Source organism: Podarcis gaigeae (genome assembly GCF_964106915.1).
Source record: "Podarcis gaigeae genome assembly, chromosome: 7".
Classification (NCBI taxonomy): Eukaryota; Metazoa; Chordata; class Lepidosauria; order Squamata; family Lacertidae; genus Podarcis; species Podarcis gaigeae.
The window spans coordinates 70,791,403-70,814,143 of record NC_139683.1 but is presented as its reverse complement, the minus strand read 5'-3'; the positions used below and the strand labels follow the sequence as shown (position 1 = coordinate 70,814,143).

The 22,741-nt window shown below is 42.8% G+C and overlaps 1 protein-coding gene across 1 annotated transcript in view; it reads right to left on the bottom strand.

The window, feature by feature from the left end:
* The window catches only part of CDH9 (cadherin 9), an 84,525-nt gene that overhangs the window by 51,275 nt on the left and 10,509 nt on the right, over positions 1 to 22,741 (bottom strand). The window contains exon 2 of the mRNA XM_083747252.1: positions 4,029 to 4,323. Coding sequence (XP_083603378.1) covers positions 4,029 to 4,323 — 295 coding nt within the window. The remainder of the gene's footprint in view (positions 1 to 4,028; positions 4,324 to 22,741) is intronic.

Genomic DNA, 22,741 nt, shown 5'->3' with positions numbered 1-22,741 from the left:
AATAAAATATGGGGGGAGGGGCAGGTAATCCCCACCCCACATAAGTGCACACAAGCCATTTGAATGACATTGCCCATCAACTTGGGGGCGGTGGCTCAACCCCCTCTAATATTTTATTGGGGTGCCCAAAGACCCATCGATCCCTAGGAGATGGCTCCTATGGAGAGAGCCATGCTTGATTTTTGCTTGATTCCAAGGCTGTGACTATGGGAGAAGCAAGACTTTCTGGAGTGTTAATGCTCTGAGCCGCTTCATCTTAGGCTCAGGTTGTATATATGTGTAAATAAACCATATATCATAAAGACACCACAGTCTCTGCTGTCCCCCATTCCAAGGAAACCAAATCCTGGGTAAACACCTGGAACCCCTTGAATCTCACAATGCTCAGAGATTAGGGTGGTGTACAAAATTGTCTTCCTGTGAGTAGTTCCTCCATGGCTGTGGTAACACTTCAGACACCCAGCCCTGTCAGCAGTGGCATAGCAAGGTCAGGTGGTACCCGGTGCGGAAAATTTCTTGTCACCCCCCCCCCACCCACACATTTAAATTATTAAAAGAAGGGAAAATAAGATACTTACAGTTGCAAGTGTTATTTTTTGGTTTATTTAAGTGCATAAGCACTTAAAACCTTTTCCCCCTAACTTTGTTCTCTGCAAATTTTGAAATCACATCATCAAAATCAATTCCTTTCGCTACTTTGTTTTCAGTTGACAAGATGGCTAAGGCAGAGAGCCGAGCTTGACTCATAGTGGACTCATAGAGTTACTCTTGATTAATTTTAGTTTTGAAAAACTCCTCTCACATGATGTCTAGCAATGTAAATTGAATTTTAGAATAACTATTCGGAGATTTGAATTAAGGCTCAAAGCAAACAGGAAAATGTCCTAAAAATGGCTATATATACATATATTTGTATTTACCTTTCAGGTTGTATGCCTGTTTCAGCAATTCACATAAGCTTCTAGTAAAATATCATTTATGGAAATAGTAGGAGTTATACACATGGATCTTACTCGAAAATGTCAGATAGCTACTTTGCAACTACTCACTTCTAACATAGGATTGCATCCTCTGCAAGGAGATAGAGTAGCTTTAAGCCTATCTGCCTAATGATCGAACCACCCCATGCTAGTTAATGTCACACTATACAGCAGCTGCACCTTGTGTTCATTGATCTGATGCTGAAGTCCACAGACCACTTAGTACTTCAGTACTTAGCAAGTGAATATAAAGTAAAGCACCAAGGCCTTCATGCATCTGTAGACTAACTGTCAAACCCAAGAGGGGAAAAAAATGACCCTATACATTTACTTGAAAATTGCATGCCTAATGGTACCTGTACCATATTTGCTTCTCATTTCTATTGCTTATGAAATGCTTATGAGGTTGGCTTTTCTCTATACTTTTCATACATGGCTATGCTGCCTCTACAGTACAATACCAAAAAAATCACCAGTATGAACCTATGCCAGGTAGGGTGTAGAACCTTGACCATTAACAATATAATTCAGGGCTTGAGACCCAACTATTCAAATATTTATCGGTAGCAATGCCCATCCTGTGGAACGCCCTCCCATCAGATGTCAAGTAAATAAACAACCATCTGACTTTTAGAAGATATCTGAAGGCAGCCCTGTTTAGGGAAGTTTTTAATGTCTGATGTTTTATCACTTATTATTATTATTATTATTATTATTATTATTATTATTATTATTATTATTTCTGTTGGGAGCCACCCAGAGTGGCTGGTGAAACCCAGCCAGATGGGCAGGGTAAGAAGAAGAAGAAGAAGAAGAAGAAGAAGAAGAAGAAGAAGAAGAAGAAGAAGAAGAATTCAGAGCACTGTATAGTCTTGTTGTGTTGAATGTGTTTCAGTTAGTAGGACTCAAGGGTGTAGACAAGGTGCTTGGATCAGTGAGGGTCACAACTTGTGCTCTAGACCCCTCTTTGCTGCTAAAAACTAGTAAGGAGGGGATAGCTGGCTGGGCTAGGGAACTGATTAATGCCTGCTTGCAAGAAGGGCTGCTCCCTTCCAGCATGAAGGATGCACTGGTAAAACTGTTGCTCAAGAAACCCTCCCTGGATTTGGAAAATCTAAGTGACTCCTGGCCACTCGCCAATCTGCACTTCTTTGGCAAGGTTCTTGAGTGGCTGGTCACAAACCAGATCCACGCACTCTTGAGGAAACTGATTTTCTGGTTTCATTTCAATCTGGGTTTAGGCCTGGTTTTGGCACAGAAACAGCTTTGGTCACCCTGAATGATGACCTCTGTCGGGATAGAGGCAGGTGAAATGTGTCCCTGTTAATTCTCCTCAACCTGTGCACTGAAGCAGGTGAGGAGTGGTGACTGTGTTCCTTTCCCTCTTTGCCTCCCCTATTCATTCATGCTGTTCCCCCTCCTAAACACCATTGAACGTGTTTAATCAGCATGTGCCGCACAACATGGGAGTTTCTGCAGCTGGCTTTGCCCCCCGCTGGGGCTTTGATTCCCCTCCCCTTGATCTTCTCCATTCTACCCCTGCCCATGTCTCCTCTAAACACACACACACACACACACACACACACACACACACGTATAGTTGTCTATTTCTTTGACATCTGGTGGGAGGGAGTTCCACAGGGCGGGCACCACTACCGAAAAGGCCCTCTGTCTGGTTCCCACTTCTCACAGTGAGGGAACTGCCAGAAGGCCCTCAGAGCTGGACTTTAGCGCCTGGGCTGAACAACGGTGGTGGAGACGCTCCTTTAGGTATACTGGGCCGAGGCCAAGGCATGCCCCTTGAGATTCATCTGCGGTAACATCAGACACACATTCCCAGTGGAGTGCAAGTGGGGGCACTCAGAGGTGCTCATGTTAACAATCTGAGCTATTGGGATGTTCCAGAGGTTGGATAGGGCTTCCACAGGAGCTCCAGTCATATCAACCAAAATATCCCCCAGAGCCATCTGGAAACCCATTGGATCCATCAGCCTCAGACCATCCTTATAGAGGGCAAAAGGAGCTGAAAGCATAAATCTCAACACGAAGTGATCTGACCATGACAAGGGACTAATCCTCTCCAATTGACACATTCTGGCAATGTATTGTGTACTCCCTCCATTTACTCCCCCCTCCCCACTGACCTGTGTGAATACCTCCTTTCCCTTCCATAGTCTGCCGTTAACCATCATATACTCTTGCACACGTGTTGGTTGGTAGCCATGGTTAACTGTAATGAAGATCACCTTTCTAACCATCGTTTGCCAACTCACTTAGAACCATGGTTGCAAAGTACAGTTAGAAGGGAAATGTAGCTGCCTACTGTTATCAATGCATAATACCAATGTGGACGTAACACAACACCATGGATAGAGCAAACCATGGAAGAGAGAAGGGAATTTGTGTGATATCACTGAAAATCATATGGAGGGGAATGAGTTCATGAGCCTCTTGGTGCACACTGTTTCTTGGAAGTAATGAATTCTACAAGCCCAGCGTGTTTATGTTTCCAGACAGAATGAGTGCACAGTCTTATATTGCTACCACCATTTGAGACACACATCTCACACACTGTCCTCAAGAAGGACAACAAATTGCTACATGAGTCTAGATTATGCAAGAGGTTAGATTATTTCCAATTCTTTTACCTAGAAGGACGGGAAAAATCAACAATTTGTCATTCCACAACTTTGAATGCAAAAGTACAAAGGTGTCAAACAAATTGCCATTGCTGATCATGCACACAGATGAGCCTGTTAAGCATTGTTTTCAGTGGTTCATTACTGGATGGCAATAATAGTTATGATCACACAGCATATTAGAAGTTTCCATTTGACTGTTGCTAGCTTCATGGAAGCCATATGGTAACCTATGGGGTGGAAAAAGACAGATATTGATGGCAGACAGGAGCTGGTGAACTGATATTTACAGATGCTTTTATGACTACTTAAAAGCCACAAATAAGCTCTAGAGTATTGTTGTGAAGTGGTTTAACCTTCTATCTTTTTTAAAAAAATATTTTTAAATATGATAATAAATTATACTTACCAACGCTGGACTTCTCAGGAACACTGGCCGTGTAAATGTCCTTGGTAAATTTAGGTTCATTGTCATTGATATCATGGATTTTAATGATAAATTCCGATTCAGGCTCCACTTGTCTTCCAGTCTTTCGGTCTATAGCCTTGGCACGTAGCACATATAGGGACTTTTCTTCTCTGTCCAGCTTTTTTGCTGCATGAATATCTCCTGTATTTTCATCTATAACAAATAGACTGCCAGCCCCTTCTCCTGTTAATATGTATTTTAAATTTCCATCTCCCATATCTTGGTCAGTGTGCAGCTTCAGGGATGTTTTTTTAAAAAAAGAAATGGGGAAAAGAAAGAAACACTCTATAAATATATGCATTGTTATTACAGACCAAATCTTTCAGCACATAGGAATAAGTCTCTACAAATCTTGTCTGCAATTGAGGTCAGCAATAGTTATCTTTTGCCTCACTGTTGCAGGGAAAAATTACAAAACTAAGATTTTGGTCACACATGCAAAGCAGCTCGAACAAATTGATAAAGGACACAAAAGGATATAGAAGATAAGGCAGCAGCATTTAAACAATATGATGGCAATTGTAACACATATAACGCTCCCGCCCCACAACAGTATTTCTGCAACCTATTGCCTTCTGGGAAGTGGGAAGCTATCAACTTGCTTTTGCTAAGTTAAAAACCTAAAATGAAATCTAGGTCAGGATCCAAAGAGCTACTTCAGGTGTACCTGAGGGTTTTCAAAATTCCCCCTCAATTTGGAAAGTGGCTTTGTCATTTGACAGTGGAAGCTGCTGTTTGAGCGCCACAAATTCAAAGCCTTGGGCAGGCAGAATTAGTCAAATGTTTTGCTTTCAATCCGAGACCCATTTCTGTAGAATTGTAATGAGTGGGTGCGATTTACAGATTGGAATGTTCACAGTAAAAATTGTGGTGAGCGGATCCGGCTGGGGGTTGGGGATTCAAATTCAGCCATCCAAGCCACTTTATCCAACCCTCTTCAAGTACCCTTCCCAGGCCTCCCCTTTTCCCAGACCTCACTGACTTTGTTCTGCACCATCCTCAACTCCTTTTGCCTGACCGGTGTATGTTCTTGAACGACCCAACTCCTGCTTGCCTGGATAACACACTGCATGCCTAGAACCCCTGACATTTGTGTGGTTGAAAAGTAAACTGCTTTATAATAATAGAATTGTAGTGCTGGAAAATACTCTGAGGATCATCTAGTCCAACTCCCTGCAGTGCAGGTGTCACCTCCATGTGAGCATTAAATGACCATTCTCAGATAGTAAACTCAGTCTCCACCCACTTTCTGGTCTATCCCTGTCCACCATTTGAATGTCCTCCCCCTCCTCAGTGAGGAAATGTGAACTTCAGGCTGAAAAGCTTTCCTTATTTCTGCAGTAAGTGACAACCCTTGTGCAAGGTGCCACCCAAAACCAGCAGAGCACACAATGACCAATCCCCACATTAAATGGGGGGCACTCTTTGCATGGTTGCGCACAGCCCCCTGGACCCTATGCAGCACCATTAGCACAGGCCTGGCTTCACCTTCCCCAGGTGGGATACCTGGAGGTCTCCGCCTACCTCAGCCAGTTGCCCAATCCCACCTGAGGAGGCATTGCCAAGGTGATCAGGCCAGGTGGGGAGAGGGACCACCCTGCCTACACAATAGGGGGAGGATCTCACCTGGGAATCATCAGTTGGCTCCAGATCTTCTCCCACCCTACCCACCCTCAATTAAGACTTCTTTTGTAGGTTAACCTTTTCTCCACAGGTACACAGGTCTGCTACGTCAAGGTCGCTGTTGAAGGGCCGGAAAGGAATTCTCCTGTATTGGCAGGTTTGCCTTTCCCGTAGCAAAATGTCACAACTTTGGCAGTATCAGGCCTTGGGCAGAATCCTTTAGTCTATCTTCCCTAAATGGGGGTGGGCATGTAGCAGTGACCCACACCCCCTTCTCTTTGCTGTGGCGATCCCAGGGTGCCCCGTTAAAGGGGTTGTTCTGAGGGGAGGCTTTGGCCGTACGCCTAGAGGTTGTCATTGCTCTCCCCTGCGACGGCAACGTAATGAGGGCGGGCTCTCTCTGCTTGAACATATGTTCTCCAGGCCCAGCCCATCCCCCCCTCCACACTCTGGATAACCCTGATGTTCCCCAGATCCCTGGAGGAGAACTGGGAGGGATAAATGCCCAATGCCTAAGCCAAGGTCTACTCACATCTGAAACATAATAAAGTTGTGGCCAATTTTAATCCCATAGCACGTTGTCTTGAGCCGTTATTCCACACAGGGGCCGCCCAGGGTTTGAGGGAATCCACCTGTCCATACAACAGTCTTATTTGTGAAGGGACAGGTTACCCAAACCTGACTGTGTAGTCACCCCAACTAGGTCCCAAACTTCCCAAATTCTTTCTTTGAGGATCCATTAGCTAAAATGCATTAGATTGAGCTGTATAACACAAACCAGCTGAATAAACAAAGCCTTCTGCTTTATCAGTCCATGAAGGCATAATAGATGGCCTTGTCAGTTCCAAGTAGAGACAGGATGGCACATCTAACTTATCTTACCAGTTGTAACTATCCTGACCGCACTGACGCACAGAACCTGGGAATGGCGCCAGGAGTGCCAGATAAGAGTACAGAAACAATTTCTATTCATGCTCAAGAATGCAAACTTACGTGTACAAACTCATGAGGCTGGATTCCTGGGGAAGGGGAAAGGGGACCTAAAGGGAATATAAGCTGTATGTTTCTACTCTTTAAGTGTGCTTGCTGTGACCAATCACACAGTGCCTTTCTGCTAATCCGGAAAGCAGAAACAAACTCTTTCTCTGAACCAACCCTCGGTGTCCATTGACTCCTTCCTCCCTGCCGGGAGCAACGCTCATCCTACCCATGGGAAAGGTCTGAAAGGCTACATTTCAACATCTACTCCCTTTTTCCAAATTCCATATCAGGACTGTAACCACACACAGTCTCCACGGTTTCACCATCAGCCAACTTTTTTCCTATCCCGACTGCTTGCTCTGTTTACCATTGAGGACTGGCCCACTTTCCATGGACCGCATTTGACAGGAGGGCCAGACTGGAGTGCCCCTTTGCAGAAAATTAAATATGGCTTTTTAAGAGACAGTCAGAAAGAATGCTAAGCGGCACATAACACAAGATACACTCATTAAAACCAATAGCATTGCCAATTGGTTTAGCTCCTCCTGGACTGCTCAAATTCAGAATGCAAGTGGGGATTGCGTATTTAAAATCCTTTTAACTTTAATGTTTACATCCAGTAGCAGCCCATGTGGTAGGCAGAAGTCATGGAGTTGCCCTCACAAGACTGGCCTCACTGCAGCTTAGCTGTGGGGCTGGCATGAGGGAGGGCAGCAGCCAGACTGCAGCTGTGTGGATGCATTGACAAGAACACTGGATTAATTTTGTTGGTGTTTCTGTGCAGCCCTGACCTTGCCACCACCCTGTTCCATCCCAGCCCCATCCAGGTACGTTGCAGGAATGCTGGTGTTCAGAATGTGGCTCCATAAGGCCATCTCACCACACAGACCACTACTACTTCTATCAAAAATCCCATGAAGGGCTAGGTGGGAAAAACAACAACAGCCAGATCAGCTTTAGCCCAGCGCTCACTCCATAAAATTTATATTTTGGGTGTAAGCAGTCCTCCCACCCCACGTGGAGGAACATTCAAAAATAATGACCCCACCACCTGCTTTTTGAATGGGTGTTTCAACTGGATAAATATACACTTTACAAGATTGTTATAAGGATTTGTTCCACTCATTAAAAGTATGCAGTCTCTGATGGCCCTGGGTTAAGGATAATGGTTTGATTTCCTGAAATGGGGATATTTGCTTATGCTGAATTGCTGTGTATGTTTAGCATGGTCCCCCCTCCCCTTTTGCAGTAGCTCTCTCATGTGATTGGCTGACTGTGAATCACATGAGAGAGGTTTTCCATTCTGTTGTGACTGTTAGTCAAGTAACTGTTGTTTTTAACCGTTTTCCTGTTTCTCTGGATGCTGCCGAGACCAGTGTCAGTTGGGTCTGTCTGGGGTGAAGCAGACAGAGGAAGATCCCTAAAAGTTAATATGGAGAAACCTGTGCTATCTAGTGAATCAGTGTGAGATTGTAGGTATGTTCTCAGTTATGTTTATGAACGTAAAGTTCTTTTCAATATAAAGAGTCTGGACATTGCATATCATCAAAAATTATCTATATCTATCTATCTATCTATCTATCTATCTATCATCATCTATCATCTATCATCTATCTATCTATCATCTATCATCTATCTATCATCTATCTATCTATCTATCTATCTATCTATCTATCTATCATCTATCTATCTATCTATCTATCTATCTATCATCTATCTATCTATCTATCTATCTATCTATCTATCTATCTATCATCTATCTATCTATCTATCTATCTATCATCTATTTATCATCTATCTATCTATCTATCTATCTATCTATCTATCTATCTCTATCTATCTATCTATCTATCTATCTATCTATCTATCTATCTATCTATCATCTATCTATCCACCTACCTACCTACCTACACAACACCTTGAACTTCCTAACCCCTGCCAGCTCTCATGAAAGAAGACCATATTGTGGGAAGTCAGATTGTCATGTCCACACCATTACAAGGAAAAGCTGTGCTCACTCTACCCTAATTCCTTCTGATTCCCTTCTGTTCTTCCTTCAATAAGCATGTGTGATCTCTAAGCTCACTTTTAAAACTCCACCCAAAGATAAAAGATGGGTTGCAGTTGTGATGCTTCAGGTTTAGCAGTGCCCATCTATCAAGGAGAACAGTGGCATTGTCAGTGCACAGAGCATGCACCACCTGCTATCCAAGGTATGAATTTCTAAATATGCCATGATCTGAACATTCATTTTCACTGAGATCCTAGTCATGCAAGCCATCTCTATCCTCCAGTAGCAGTAAAATCATTCAACATAAAATCAGTCATAGTAATATGACAATACCTTTGCATTTTACCAGATGTGAGATTCCCCCCCCCCCAGCTTTCACTTTAGAAATACAAATACCTGAATTAAAGTATGTGATTGTACTGCCAAGCATTCAGCATATTTTACTGAGCTTTGTTTTTCAGGAGGAAGTATCACTACCCTGGTTTTGTTTGAGCAGTCATCCAGGATCGTTTTCCTTAATTTATACATTTATCTTGCCAGCTTTACTTGAAATAAAACACTGATTTTTAAAAACATCACCAGTGCTATTTTTGTTCCGGTAGATGGACTGGTGTAAATGAAATAAATACTGAACTGTCTGCATTTACAGCAGTTGTGCTTAGCTGCTTTGATTTTTGCCACAAAAGTATTCATTTCTGGGAAAGGAAAACACTCCTGGATATTATTTATCATTATTATTATTCATTAAATTTGTACAGCACTCTATACCCACAGGCCTCAGGGCAGTTCACTGGATAAACTCTTAATATGAAAACACAAAGTTAAAACAAGAACAACCCAATAACCACTCATCACATTTTTAAAAGGGCATTTAATGTTAATCAGCCAAAGGCCTGGTTAAGAGGAGCTTTTTGCCTGGCGCCTAAAGGTGTATAATGAAGGCGCCAGCTGAACTCCCCTGGGGAAAGCATTCCATAGACCGGGAGCCACTACAGAAAGGCCCATTCCTGTGTTGCCACCCTCCAGACCTCTCACGAAGAAGGCACACAAAGAAGGGCCTCAGAAGATAATTTCAGAATATGAGTAAATTCATATGGAAAGAGGCGGTCCTTGAGGAAAATTCCCTCAATCCTATCCTGTGGTTATTAGTAGCCACTGTGCTCCTGCTCCCACATGTATGGTTGCTTTTATCACTTTGTCCCTCTAACTCAGGCATCCCCAAACTCAGCCCTCCAGATGTTTTGGGACTACAACTCCCATCAACCCTAGCTAACAGGACCAGTGGTCAGGGATGATGGGAATGGCAGTCCCAAAACATCTGGAGGGCTAAGTTTGGGGATGCTTGCTCTCTAATTCATTACTTTTTCTAATGTTCCCAGCCAATCAGGGATAATGTACTGGCCTCAATCCTGAGGACATATTAAAGTTGTTAGAGTGATAGAAATGCTTCCATACTGATGACGTGGGCTGTATCTTGGCCATTTGGCAGTGATCCCCACCCCCTAAATCATACGGGAGACAGCAGTCTTCTTCCAATTCTGATGTAGGCTTAACGACTTAATGACACACATACATACTTTGGCTCGCAACTAGTTCTGTGTAACACCGTTATAGCAGTATTTACAGCTGCATTGATTATGCGATAACAGATTTAGGACTTCTCCAGATGACCTATTTATTCAGCATTCATCCTGATTTGCACAAAGTTCATGTGGAGGTTAGAGTGTATTCGGTCTTTATTGAGAATTTGTTCTGATCTGTTTGTGCGGCAGTTACATGACAATCAGCATTCATCTTGATTTGCTTGTGCGGTATTTATAGACCTTCCCACTAGTCAGTCCTTCATTTCACACTTGTCCATGTGTTTCCTCATCGCTTTTCTAACCTCAGAAAGTGGATTTGTTGTGCTAGTTTGACAAGAGTTCCTTTAATCCATTTGAATTGTGCAAACCTTAATTTCCAGTGTCCACCCAAGTCACTCAAACTAATTAGTGAGCCTCAAGGTCACCCATACAGTACTTCACAGTTTAGTTTTGCTCTCTAGGTCAAGCTCATATATGTTCTAAACACTGTACTTTTGAAATAGTAAAAAGAGAATAAGGGAGAGAGACTTTCTGCTGTCCATCTGGCAATGACTTTTTCCACCTGCCTTGCCCCACCCTCCTGCCCTAGGAGACTCTGGGGTTGTGGTGCTCATCTCACTTTATTGGCCGAGGGAGCCGGAGTACAGCTTCCGGGTCATGTGGCCAGCGTAACTAATCCACTTCTGGTGAACTAGAACAGCACACGGAAATGCCGTTTACCATCTCGCTGGAGCAGTACCTATTTATCTACTTGCACTTCGTGCTTTTGAACTGCTGGGCTGGCAGGAGCAGGGACCAAGCAACAGGAGCTCACCCCATCACGGGGATACGAACTTTACTTGGAGCAACGCCATTATCTAAGAGACCGCATTCCTTCGTTTCTCTCTCTCTTTGAATATTGAATAAACTACTTGGTGTCAGGGAAATGTCTGGATCTGAAGACTGGGGAGTGCAGTTGCAGGCAGATCAGCCTCTCTCAGAATACCCCCCTGCCCTGCCCTGCCCCGCCTCCAGCCTTTTCAGAAGCAGATAAGGAGGCAGACACAGAAGCTGAACACCTTAGAGGGGAGTTACCCAGCTACAAGATAATGATGGGGGAACCACAAAGGAGGGGACAGCTAGAAGAGATGTCAATAGAGAGTATGGGGGGGACCCCCTCTCCCTGGACTCAGAGGTCTGAACGTATCAGAGAACAAAGGAGGCAGAGGGAGGGAGGAACTCCCCGTTGGCTCCTTTCTTTCTGCAGAAGTTAGAATGAGGATTAGACTGGCCAGCTGCCCTCCTTGCAGAGAGCTGTGTATTTGTGATTGCAACATGAAGCTGTAATAACAGGACTATAAATCTATCAACTGCTCATTAATTATCTGTGAAGTTACCAAAGGGAGGGGAGGAATATCCAAGCTTGACACTTGGTAAGAACTTCGTGTTTTTCTGCTTCTTGGTATCCCACTGTGTGAGGGATAGGATTTCCTGAAGCCTTGACAACTTGTGACTTTTTTTTTTTTTGTATTGGATCAGATTGTTATTACGTTTGTGGTCTATTTTGTTTTTTCTTCAGCTTGTGTATAGTTATATAGAAAGGTAGCATACAAATTAAAAGTGAAATGAATCAGCCTGGACAACCAGCATACAATGTGATGCAAATGCCACAGGTTTCTTGGGAAAAACGTGGAGGAGACACAGCCTAGTTAGTTTCAGAGTCAGGCATATATTTCCCTTTGCTGTGCTATTGCTTTCCAAGGCAAAATTACCACAAGGCTTGGGGAGTTGCATATATACTGTAACAGGCTCTAGGGTGTCACTAGTTCTACTTGTGGCACTCTTGTTTAATGAGGCTTCACACCACGGACGAGACGATGGCATATTAATACAAATTGATTTCTCCCCCTTCCTGCAGAGTACATGCAATTATTGTGCAATGCCTTCTTTTATTTGTGTTCTGCTATTGCTGTCCTGATGGATACTTCCACAGTGTTTCGTACAGCAGTCCACAAGAGGACAGTAGGGAAATTGGAAAACTTATTTATCAGCCTGGCTGTGGAGGCATCCCTGTGTATGCTATAACCAGGATGTGGGTGGCGCTGTGGTCCCAACCACTGAGTCTCTTGGGCTTGCCGATCAGAAGCTTGGCGGCTTGAATCCCTATGATGGGGTGAGCTCCTGTTGCTCTGTTGCAGCTCCTGCCAGCATAGCAGTTCGCAAGCATGCCAGTGCAAGTAGATAAATAGGTACCACTGTGGCAGGAAGGTAAATGGCATTTCCATGTGCTCTGGTTTCCATCATGGTTGCGCCAGAAGCGGTTTAGTCATGCAGGCCACATGACCTGGAAAGCTGTCTGTGGACAAACACCGGCTCCCTCGGCCTGAAAGGGAGATGAGCGCTGCAACCCCATCATCTTCTTTGACTGGATTTAACCATCCAGGGGTCCTTTACCTTTATCTATTCTATGACCAGTAACATGTTGCAAGAAGGCTGCTTTCAACTGGCACTTCATCATGAATGAATCCATTCCCATAATGCACAAGGGGGTACAAAGGTCCCTCATGGAGATTGTTCATCAAAACTTTCAATGAAGATGAGTTCTCCATTATTCTTCTTTTCTGATTCTGATTCCCACAACAACTGTCCTAATGTACACCGTGACCCATAATAACTTGACATTGTTATTGCAGGTATCCAGGCTACACACAAATCTGTCCCTCTGTGTGACTCAAAATGCATTGCCTTTATTTTGTTGCCAGAAACACGAAGTGGTCAGAAGGCGGGAGATGCTAGCTTAAATAACCTTATGGTCATGAACCCAGTTGGTAACAACATGTGTGCATGTGCCCATGCATGAAACCTTATCCCCTGTTTAATCCTGCCCTGAAATCCCACCTCAGCCCATTACTACAACCTGGGCTCTGAAGCGGTGTTCCGTGGTATGTGAGAAGCCAATGTAGGAAACAAACACTCTGTGTGAAGTCAAGCTGTCGAAACTCCTTGTTACCTTCCCATCCAACTTTGGTTGTGAAGCTTTCAGACTTTATATTCAGCAATTCAGAGACTGCTGGAGCCAAAAGCTGAACCCAATGAATTATTTTGTTGCACACCAAGCAATAACTTGCATTCTGCATGGCAAATAAGGAGTTTTAGTGATACTGCTGCAGCTCTGTATTTGTCAGGGTTTGATGAAGCAGAACTGACTGGAAAGCAGGCTGCAAATTAACTACTTTCTTTTTTTAGTTGGCTGGCTCCAAGGGAGCCATGTGTTGGTAAGTGGTTTCATAATTTAAGCCTTAGTAAACTGTATAAAGAGCACCATCAGAGACTGCTTGGTGATTTCCTCACTCTTCTTAAGTTATATGCATTTTCCTTCCAACTCTATAGTTCTATGACTCTATGAGTCTAGCTTGTTGTTCTTTACAATACCCATAACATAACAAGGAACAGTTTTTCTAGTCCTAATCAGACCCCACTCCACAAAATAAAGATAAAATAACTAGGGCCATTCAAGTTTTTAAACCAAATCTGAAAAAAAAGCTCAGATTTCAGGCTCCGGAAAGGATGGCCATATTTTATTTCATATGAACTTTAGGAGAGAGTAAAATGGCAAACTACATTAAACTAAAACGAGTCCCAGAGAATAGCATTTTACTTCTCTCAAGGCCAGCCCCGGGTAATGTTTTCTACAGGGCCATATTTCTACAACTGCAGCAAATGAAAGGAAATTGCCATTTCCAGAGCCATCTTAATGCACATAATTCTACCTCAAAGGATGAAGAAAGGACAAAAGGCTCTCATGTTTCGAGCGCTGGGGAAACCCTGTAAGAAAAGTGATCAATTTTATCAAAACTCTTGCCTCTCCTCAAAATTCCTCTGATGTTTACCTGAGGAGAGATTAACACACAGAGAGAGTTCACTTTAAATTGACTCAAGGTGAACATTTTCTGGCAAATGAGGATGAATGTTATTAAGGAAGCAATGAAGGGCCCACAACAGGCAAGAGTCCTTAACAGTGGGCAAAGTGGTCATACGGTGGTGACATTTGGAGTTATGGCACCATTCATTTTCCCATTACCAGGTTAGACATCTGCTTAGGGAGCAATCCTCTGCACGAGGAGCTGGTGTAAAGCAAGCGGGTGTAAATTAACCCAACATAAAGTTACGGCAGATCCAAACCCTGTTCAGCTTTAGGGCTGCTGCTGCTCAGTCTGAACATGGCAATAGTGTTTACAATAACGTTCTATGTTTTATTGCCAGGTCACATGACTGAGCTTGATGAGTTTATGATCCATCTTAAATCCCTCTTCTCTGGTCTCACCTCCATAATGCTCCTTCTTTGAACTTGCGCTGTCCTTGACCCAGCTAAACTGGGCTCAGTAAATGTAGTTTTGACTGAACCAGGAATTAGATAACTATGCCAGAAATCTGCTGCATCCTAATCTGCTCATCCCAGTGGACCTTGTCATTGGATTCCCCCTTATTAAACTGATCGCATTCATTATTTCCATAAGTTTCTAAACAATTATGCACCTGGGGATTCTTATGCAGATAGCAACATTCATGATTTTCATAAATTTCTAAAAGATTTATTTACCAGATTCTTACCAGATTCTTACCAGTCAGGGTGATTTATATCTAAATATATTGCAAAATAGTTATCAGCTGTTTTAACTTGAATAGATCTGTGTTGATAGATACTAGCAATAAAGTAATAATCTTGGTCTTGGAAGGGTTCATCTCAATGTCTGAACTCATCCATGAAGCACATGGCTGTCCATATTCAGATAAATATCCTTAGCTGTTCTGTTCATAGAAATCTGCTTCGATGTGTGTGTCTCCTTTGCTGGACTGAATAGTTCTGAGGCATAGGTGCCAACTCCATGGGGCCTTGGGTGTCTAAGCACCCACAAAATTCCCCAAGAATGGGCCAGGCACCATGGTCACAGGGTCAAGTTAGCACTCCTGTTCTAAAGGCAAACTTATCAGCCTGCATTATTGCTATGCAGTAGACTTTGTGTTTTATATAATACAGTGGTACCTTGGGTTACAGACGCTTCAGGTAACAGACTCCACTAACCCAGAAATAGTTAAGGTTAAGAACTTTGCTTAAGGATGAGAAGAGAAATCGCACGGCGGCAGCACGGCAGCAATGGGAGACCCCATTAGCTAAAGTGGTACCTCGGGTTAAGAACAGTTTCATGTTAAGAACGGACCTCCAGAATGAATTAAGTTCTTAACCCGAGGTACCACTGTATTGAGGAAATGACAAAATATATGTTGGGAAGAATTTGTATATTGCAGCAAAGCCCTAGACAGTGTGTAGCTTACCTCGCTATGGACCGTTGCCTCAAAGTGTTGTGGTTACCCCCCCCCCCCCATGTGAATCAATAGCCATGAAGGGAATGCATTTGACTTTATACTGCCATTCACTGTTCAGAGTACTTATTGGGAAGTTTCCATTGTTAACCACATTGCATGTTAACAGGCAAGTATAGTTGGCTGAATGGCAGCAAATTTTCCTTTTCCTCTTGGATTCAAAATTGGTCTTGGCTTGTGGTGGTGGTAACAGATCTCCTCCTTTTTGTTATCGAAAATGCCATCTGTAGCGTGAAGTGAGTTTCGTTCCACAGATGGATAAGACCATCGTGGAGAGAAATAACAACCAGAGCTGAGCTCTCCTCCCATCACTGTGGCTGCTAAAAACAGAACTTTCTCATTTTCAGGCTGAGGGAGATGACATTTGTCAACAGACAGCTTTCCGGGTCATGTGGCCAGCATGACTAAAACCACTTCTGGCACAATGGAACACCATGAGGGAAACCAGAGCGCACAGAAACGCTGTTTACCTTCCTGCCGCAGCGGTACCTATTTATCTACTTGCACTGGCGTGCTCTTGAACTGCTGGGTTGGCAGGAGCAATGAGAGCTCACCCCATTACATGGATTTGAACCACTGACCTTCTGATCAGCAAGCCCAAGAGGCTCAGTGGTTTAGACCACAGCAGCACCCACGTCCCACTGTCATTTAATAGCCAGGTGCCAAGATGTATCTAGCCCTCCAACCCCTTTCAGATATTTTTATTGTTACAGAGACCCATGGAAGCATTTGAAGCTCAACCATCTCTAGCACGTGTTCACTGAAATCATTTTAGAAATGCATCCTCAGGAGGCAAAAAAATGGGGGGGGGGCAAAGAAAGACTGTCCTTAGTAAACAGGGACATGTTATTAAGCAGGATAATATGTTAAATGAAAACAATAAAAATAAATAAATGTGTAATATACTGCGCATGTGCACACTTTGGGGAGTCTGACAAATTTCATGAAGTGAAGGAGCCGTAAGAGTAGGAATTGCTCTAGACATCCACTCTATGGATTGAATCCTTGTGGCCCACCTGAAAGAAACTTCTAATATGTATATAAAACTCCAACAGAGACTGAAGGCAAGAACAGCAGGAACCATCCCTGATAACAACAATTGGAGCGTCTTACATTCCACTCTTGCTTTCAGATCTATCCAAGTATAAAGTTATTAATGGATGGGTAAGCTTACATTGACTGTGAAATAACACCAGAGGCATAGAATATTGGCATTTCATTCTGTCAGGGGCTGGGGGGTTGGGGAGGATTTGTCTAAAGAAAAGCATAACGGTCGATTAGGATTAAATTTCCAATCAGGAGTTAGTAAGTAGTTTATCTGGGTTTGTAACGGATGTTGCCTTTATGAGGGCATGCTGTTTCATGCGTCATTCTCCTCACAGGTCTTTTAGCCGCATAAACAGCAAAAGGTGTGCCCACACTCTTTGGAATGGGAAGCATTCTCTTATTCAATACATTAGGTCTTGCAAGCTACTTTCACACAACCTATGCCAATCCCCTGCCCTCCGCACAGAATTTTGGGGTTGCTGAGGGACATGCAGATTGCACAGTCCAGTCATGGGAGAGATATCTGCACAGACTCATGCTACCAGATACTGCCTTTTGTTTATGGCCCAGCTTCTCGTGTTTTCCAATTTTAAATTTTCCCAGGTCAAGAAACTGTGAAGTTGTCCCAGTGCTGAGGGAAATCTAGGTCCTTTTCCCTTTCAGAGAGCACCACACAGTGCTGATAACCTAGCTCAGCCTAATGAACTTTGCAGGGCTATTATGAGGAGAAAATGGAAATAACCTCATTCATATCCACCTGAGGCTCATTGGAGAAGGTTTAGGATATAAAATGTGATAAATATTTACATTAAAATAAGGATCAGGAAGTGGTGAAAGCTGCCACGTGAGTGGAACCTAGAACAGGACATATAGAAATCTCTCTCTCTCTCTCTCTCTCTCTCTCTCTCTCTCTCTCTCCTTTTTGCTTTCTCGGCAAATGGAGTACCTACAGCAAGAAGTATATTTTTCTGAAAGAGTAACCAGTAGCATTTGTACTATTCAATAGTTTGTTGTTGTGGGGATAAAACAAGCTGAAATAAAATAGCCTTTGACTGTTTTCATGAAATCTGAGGGAAAGGGCAACGGTGTCAAGCATGACAATGAACCTGGAGCTGAACTAGTCCAAATACTTAAAAGTCCAGGCCTTTCAAGTTAGGCCTTGAAGCTGTTAGTATCTGCTGTTGGCCCATCTGGTAAAATTATAGCTTCTGGGAGCAGATTTGGAGTGCAAGGGCAGAAGGTTTAAGAGAGTCGCTACTTTGTCTGTTTCTATCATATTATTTGACATTGATTTAAAGCTAATGGACCTTTGCCTCTCCTTTCTCTCCTTTCAGAAAGTTAAATTCTAAATGTCCAAACAACTTTTTCAAGGGCACATTAAATTCCCTGGTCCTTAAAGGCTAAAGCTTCCATTAACTTCTCAATCTCCTTCCAAGTCAGTGGGATTGCTCTGGAAACAAGGATTTTGTGCATCACTGCTCACCCACATTCAGTTTTGCAGTGTAAACAGAGCTGCCATGTGTAGGATGCAGTGCTTGAAGCACACAATAGAGGGGGCCATGCTAAACACCCCAATCCAGAGGTACTGTTGCATTATTAGGAAATGAAGAAGGAGTTCATTAGTGGGAAAGAACCCCGTGAAACAAATGCCCATGTGCTTGGGTCATTTAAATGTTCTCCCAGCTGCATAGGAGATGCTCACATGGTTTTGGAGAATGGTTAAAGGCATGGGCATCGCCTCTTGGTCTATTTTCTGTGCCTTGTGGCTTCTATTGATATGTGCCAGCATTTAAATTTTCATGAAAGATGTGATAAAAGTCCTTCCTGGTAAATTCATGTACATTTCTTCTCTCTTTCAGTTTCTAATTTGGTCATATGATCACAGGTTCCCTCCCAGGGAAACTGAGAGCTTTTAAAGGCATTTTACCACCCGGTGCTCTATAGTGTTTATCCATCACAAATGCTAATTTGAAACAGGAGAAAATCCACATTCATTTGTAAACTGTCAAAGGAATCAAATAGCTGTTATCAGTAAGGCATCATTTTTATGACTTACTCCTGTGTATGAAACATTTTAAATAGCTCCGTAGGATGGTTCCAATACTAATCAAGTTGCACTGATGAAGTTCTGAAAGATAATTCTTTTAACTGATAAAGTCTTCCAGGCACAACATAGTTGGAAGCTGTTTCAAACGGGATTGCTTGCTGAGGTCAGTAAATAAAAATGTGGAAAGCTACAGCATTAATAAAAAAAAAAAAAGCCACTCCATTTTCTTCAATATAACATATTTGAAAAGGTCCTGCATTCAGCTTTCATGCTCACCAAGTTCAACATATAAAACCCATAAAGATCCCGAGATATCTTAATTTGACCGCTCCATACTAGAACTGCCTTTGGTCTTATTCAATCCTGAATTCCTTTTGTAAAGCTGCTGCAGCATAGTGGTTAACACCATGACATGTGACCCTAGTTCCTCAGCTGGAACCCCACTGTTGCACTGCTGCCAGCCCTGTCCGCCTCCATTCTGGGTGGTTTAGAGATACCATTTCAATTTCCTACACTGCCTCTGATGTAGTATCATTCTGAGAAGTAAAAATAATAATAATAATACAGTTCTGTGCCACCTTGGTTGCAGTACTGTTGCTTCTCAAGGGGGACAGGCAGGGGCCCACCAAAAGAGGAAGAGTCCCATGAGAGGATACTTTGCCAAGTGTCAGGGACCGGGCAGAGGATGAATGGTGGAGACCGTCTTCCCATCCTGACCCTTCCAGGGTGGAAGAGGAAGACAGTATAGATTTTCACCAGTGGTTTGTGGGAGGTGACAGCTCAGAGGCAGATGAGGTGGAAAGCTGGGAAATCATGGAGTCAGAACAACACCTGGCTGACACGTTGTCCTTAGAAAGCATTCCAGGCCCTCCATCTCCCAGAACCCAGCGAGCCTTAAAAGTAGGAGAGCAAAGAGCTCAAAGACAGAGGGCTTCTGTAGAGGAGATGATGAGAATGACGAATGAAGAAGTGGGAGAGAAGCGGGGTGGAGACAACATCATTATCCAAGAGGCTGGGTTCTATAGCCTCTCTTTGTAAAGATTGAAGTAAAAAAGGACGGTAAGAAGCTTTTCCTTGTCTTTATGCTTTCCTGGGCAACCAGTTGGGAGCCACTGACAGCATCCTGACACCAAGGGTATCTCAAATTTGTAGCTGGTCTTGGAACTGTGAGCCAGGGAGAAAGGATTTCCAGACTTGCCACTATCAAAAAGTCACTGGGTGGCCTTGGGGCAGCCACTATCGCTCTCAGAATTTCCCGGGGGGGGGGGGGCACTGGAATGATCCAGTGGTGGTGGTGGAAGCATAAAGAAGAAATTTTTTGAATAAGAACCATTTGTACATGCTTCATATGTTGTTTAATGACACTTGCCAATATAACAGAGTCAAAGTCATAGTGCTTATTTTCCAAATAGATGCACAAAGTGCAAGTTTTAACTGATCAGTGGTCAACCAAGGTTGCAGGTTCGATCCCTGTATGGACCAGCTGCATATTCCTGCATTGCAGGGGGTTGGACTAGATGATCCTTAGGGTCCCTTCCAACTCTACAGTTCTGTGATTCTGTGAAGTCCGCTGACAGGTCTTAACCAGCAAGTGTTGGCAGGCGAGTATGTTGTGCATTGTGGGGAAGGCTAGCATGCATCAGAAGGAAAATTCATGCTTACAATACAATATTATAAAGAGGCAATATGTACGAAATTATTTTAATAAATTTTCTATAATGTCAAGCTTCAAGCTGTCTTATTTCCAAAATCTTTCTTTACCAGGACATATATAGAAATATAGATACATAAAGCAAATTTGTCACTGCATTTTTCTGTTTCTTTGCTTTAAAAAGGTAGATTTTCAGGGCATGCTGATTAATTTTCCCCCCTAAAAAGGGGGCGGTAGGCCAAATAAGTTTGGGCACCTCTGTTCTATCTTAATCCCCTTTTTGGAGCAGAGTGCTAATATTGGCACTTGGCTTACTTACTCTTGTAAGGAAATACAGCTGGAAGAAACTGTGGAGCCATCCCAACCATAGGGCTTTTCTGAAGTTCAAGAAGAAATGCAAAACCTTTGGCCATCTGGCAAGGTAAGCAGCAAGCTCCCTCCTCAAAATGGCACATATATTTATTCCCCCTCCAATTAAGTCCAATTTTTCGTGTAGATTTTGCTTCATCCCACCCTGCCCAAGGAAATGTTTGGAAATATAACTTCTGAAATGTTTGAAACGCTTTTGTTCTGGCTCCATTGCCAACATCTTTGGGCTAAAAAGTGCAAAAGTCAGGATTTGGCCCTCTATTTAACTGCATGACAAAATACTTAAGGTGGTCAATGCAATCGTTGCAATAATTCTGGTACAATACATTGTAAGATACATTTGTTGCAATGAGGTGTTTAATAGAATTTCTTTTTTAGTCTTAAAAACAGGCACATCCATGTGCTCATGAACATAGTTGGAATGACTGAGGAATTTAATCTTTGTGAATCCTGAGATGAGCTGACCTGATGCTTCCTGGACTAATGTGCCGGTTGGAACTAATCCATGGTCTTTTGCAGTTTCATACCCTCCATCATTTTTCTGATGAAAATAGGGATGTCCTTTGTTGTTGTTTAATCGCTTAGTCATGTCCGACTCTTCGTGACCCCATGGACCAGAGCATGCCAGGCACTCCTGTCTTCTACTGCCTCCCAGTTTGGTCAAACTCATGTTAGTATCTTTGAGAACACTGTTCAACCATCTCATCCTCTATTGTCCCCTTCTCCTTGTGCCCTCAATCTTTCCCAACATCACGGTCTTTTCCAGGGAGTCTTCTCTTCTCATGAGTATTGGAGCTGTAGTTTCAGGATCTGTCCTTCCAGTGAGCACTCAGGGCTAATTTCCTTAAGAATGGATAGGTTTGATCTTCTTGCAATCCATGAGACTCTCAAGAGTCTCCTCCAGCACCATTATTCAAAAACACCAACTCTTCAGCGATCCTAGTCAATTAGGGACATCCTAGTCAATTATTATTATTATTATTATTATTATTATTATTATTATTATTACCTGTCCATCTGATTGGGTTGCCCCAGCCACTCTGGCTGCTTCCAGCATACACAAAAGCATCATTGAACATTTTTAAAAAAATTCCCTATAGAGGACTGCCTTCATATGACTCAGGGGTCAGATAACTCCATACCCTCCAACATTTATCTGAAGAAAATAGTGACAAAAGTGGGACATTCCAGGATCAAATCAGAAACCGGGACAACTTCTGTAAATGTTCCCAAACATTTCAGTGCATCAAAAACATTTAAAAATGTGCGTTTTAAGAGGAAATGCATGTTTTAAGAGAGAATCTATTTAAAGCATGTGTTGAAATAGGTATTTAAATGCACATTTTGGAGTTTGTCTGTATATATGTATGCATGTTCATGAGAGAGGGACAGAGAGAGAGGCAGAGAGAGAAAGACAGAGAGAGAGAGAGAGAACTATAGAAAAGGAGAGTAGAGTGGAATAGCTTAGGGACTTAGTGTATGTGAAAGTGACACAGATCAACACACACAGATGGATAAACACATAATAGCATTTTGCTCTTTACTATTGAGAATGAACTGCACTTGTCTTTCAGTTTTGCCATAGCATTTCTTATGAAAACCGTCCTCAGTAAAAGAGCAACATCAGAAGTACCAGGCATTTGTAAAGATGTTTGTAACAATTGCTTTTTGACAGTGTTTCTTTTTCCTCTTCAAGGTGATGAAACAGAAGGCCTTACTTAGACAAGCAAGTCACTGGAAAAAAATAAGCACCATCTGAAGAAGGTTCTGCAAAGGCAGTTATGTATTTGCTCTTGCAAGCACCCCATTAGCTGATTTGCATTGGACTGGCAAATAATATGCCACCATAATAGCTGCAGTACTTTTGCTGATACTGCAATATAGTCAGGGAGGCTCACTGAGAGTGAAACCAGGTGTTCTTCTAAGCATGTGTGGCTGCTGCAGAACTTGTATTTCTCCAGACATTGCTCTGTCCCTGAG